The 2,941-nt window shown below is 42.4% G+C and overlaps 2 protein-coding genes across 2 annotated transcripts in view; one reads left to right on the top strand and one right to left on the bottom strand.

Annotated features, from left to right (window-relative positions):
- Positions 1 to 2,941, top strand: part of T265_13477 (hypothetical protein) — a gene marked incomplete at both ends in the record, with an annotated part of 23,954 nt that overhangs the window by 9,279 nt on the left and 11,734 nt on the right. Inside the window, one exon of the mRNA XM_009169058.1 lies at positions 204 to 419. Coding sequence (XP_009167322.1) covers positions 204 to 419 — 216 coding nt within the window. The remainder of the gene's footprint in view (positions 1 to 203; positions 420 to 2,941) is intronic.
- T265_04318 (hypothetical protein) overlaps positions 1 to 2,941 on the bottom strand; it is a gene marked incomplete at both ends in the record, with an annotated part of 14,860 nt that overhangs the window by 880 nt on the left and 11,039 nt on the right. The window lies entirely within an intron of this gene.

Below are 2,941 nucleotides of genomic sequence, written 5' to 3'. Positions count from 1 at the left end.
TACATATTGTCTTTTATTACCAGTCTTCAGGATTTGTTGACGAATTTAACCAAGGAAATAAGTCCCAATTTAAGCTCATTCTAAAAGCCATTGTAAATTGTACTGGGACCAAATTAGGCTCTTTATACTTTCCTTCTACCGCGAACATATTATGATGTTTTCACATGATTGCCCTGTCTCTTCATCCACCATTGTCTTTTCAGCGAACTACATAGTACGTTTGTTTCCCCTTGTCATGATTCGTGTATTGGTCGACCACAAGACATGGATTATGCTGTTCCGCCCGAATATCTTATTCGACATCTAATCGCCGACCGCTTACCGGATCCACCGATGGATCAGTTGTCTGAGGAGACGTTGTTCTGGTTATTTTACAATTGCTGCAGAGAGGAGGCGCAGTTGGTTGTAGCGAAAGAACTGTAAGTCACATAGTCCTCTGTAGTTGGTCCATTTTTTCCCTGACGTAAGCCTCTGAGGTTTTTCGGCTTGGTCTTGACAACCACCGGATGCAGGAACTACCATGCAAAAGGATCATTTCAGCATCTAGTAGTTGTTTAGGGGGGACTGGTCCCCCCTGGGGGTTGTTTTTTTATCCGATATCAAGACACCAGATTGTGGAAATTTGCTTAGTTAGTGTGCGGGAAAAAATATCTTTTGGGAAACTCTCCAGTGTTCCTTGACTGCGTTTGTGTCCTAATTTCAACGCAGTGCGATTGGCACTGAACTGTGGAGTCCTCTCCAAAGAAAACCTCACGGTTACTTGATAAGCAAGTTGCTTACATTTACGTCATTTGTGGATCATACTTGCTCGTACTTCGCTCCTAACGAAAGCCTTCAGATAAGTAAGTCACCATCAGTTTATCTGAGTACAAGGATGTCTGGTCAACCTGTGGCAATACCATGGTCATCCTGAAAATTACTTTGTGAGTTAGTTGTCACCCGAATGCCTACTTCCATTATGGGTTTAGTGTCATTATCTTGACTCTGTTTTCAAGTCAGTGTCTTACATTTTCGATTTACTGAAAGCCGACATCCATTGCCAATGCCGTAGTAGTGATAGAGTAATAATTCGTTTTAATAATATCTACGAAGGTTTTTATCTGTCCATCACTGGCGACCGTATGTTTTTTTACTGAATACATATTGGGCTTATAAACCCTAGGTAAAAAACTCTCGAGATGTAGCGCGGAAGTCCTAATATTCTGAGGTCTGTGTGACTTCTGTTGAACAGATTATTGCAACACCTCATTGTAAGGATTATCCGCGTGTATCACCGGTGGATCATCGGTTACCCGTAGGGCTAAATTCATAACCAAGCAAAGCACGATAAGATTGGCTGAATACAGGCTAGAGTCCTGGAGTGTTTCATTCATACACTGTTTTTACTCAACGTTTACGATATTTCGATCCACACCCCATCACAGATGCGCTCCTTTAGATCGACTTGTCATTCCGTTGTGTTCTGATGCTAGAAATATCTCCAGGAAGCAAACTACACAGGTGCAGTATTCTCTAAATAGCTGATGTTTTTTACGTTCGCACTACTCTCGCTTGAGCACTCTTTCCTGTCCTAGGCAGTTATTCTAATGAATCCTCTCTTTGGTATGGACTCACCAGAATAATTACAGCAAGACTGTTCAGATGAGAGTGATGTGAATATACAAATCTCACATCCAGCCTATGGCTAACTGATAATGCCTTCATCAGTCACCTGTAGCCCTGTTTGCCTCAAAGTAATAGGGTTCGACCGAACATTCGGTCGCATTACTTGGACCGATTCGTTTTTCCTTTCCCGTATCCAATTATTACCGATATGGATGGCATTCTGAAAACAGAGCAGTCTGGGTCTGTGTGAAAACCAGCTAAACCCCAGTTAAACACTCAACTCATCACTGGACCTTGTTTAAAACCACATACTGGGGCCAAATCCCACCGCATCAGCCATTCTAATGGGATGAGAAGGAATAATTGACATAGTTGAATATGTTCGTAAGTTTTTCAGCCACCTATTCAATGAAAACAAGGTGGTTTGTTCCCGCTAGATGCTAGCGGTGCTTTGGTGGCATCACTGGCCGGACGTCTTCTCGGGACAGACAAACTGTTTCAGGAACAAATCAATGGTAAGATTGAGTCGAATTCTGTCTCTTGATTCATTAAGACGAAGAATGACATTTGGTATTTCCGGACCAACTCGTCTGACATCGACAATTTTTACCATCGGTTGGGTCCCTGCAGTATCAAGAACACACTGAACACTTCATACAAAGAATCTATAAAGAAATTGTTTTTACTATTTGTTTCTACTACCGCAATTGATCGAAGATAACTGGTCTGTCAGGTTCCCTTCCTACCCGCTAAAGTAATGTTACCGGTTCAAACTATTCAATATTGGCACTAATCTGTTTGAAAATATGGCTTTCTTTCAACACTTAATTTCAAGTAGGAAAATCCAAGATTCTTTTTGGCGGTTTTAACAGTACTGAACATCAAGGCAACCTAAAAATGGGCTCCACTTCTCTGTGCACGTTCTGTGCGCCTGCCGAGTCAGGGTTTCCAACATAAGCTGATTTCATTGAATAGAAAATTGTGCAAGTTTTCCAGTTGGTCCATCTGTCAGAGATTTATCCACGCAATGACGGAATCGATTCATATATAAACCGCGATCTTCGAACGGTGGTCGGAAATTTCAATGCAAAAAATGTCAAGCCGCGAAAGCACAGTGTTGATCTAATTTGCCCCGGTTATCTATTGCATTCTGGCAGACTAAGTTGATGTATATGCCTCTCAGACCACCCTGTTGACCACGTCCAGGGGGTTACAAGAACATTCCGTCACGAAGAGACTGGACCTTACCATGGTGTGACGGTTTGCGCACCTCAGCGATCCATTGAGCTATACTGGAGAGTGTCCCGCGACACTCACAGAGTCTCTCATACCAGGT

This window comes from Opisthorchis viverrini, assembly GCF_000715545.1.
Source record: "Opisthorchis viverrini unplaced genomic scaffold opera_v5_70, whole genome shotgun sequence".
In the NCBI taxonomy this organism is placed as follows: Eukaryota; Metazoa; Platyhelminthes; class Trematoda; order Opisthorchiida; family Opisthorchiidae; genus Opisthorchis; species Opisthorchis viverrini.
Note: the sequence above shows the minus strand (reverse complement) of the source record. Positions and strands in the feature narration are given on the sequence as shown.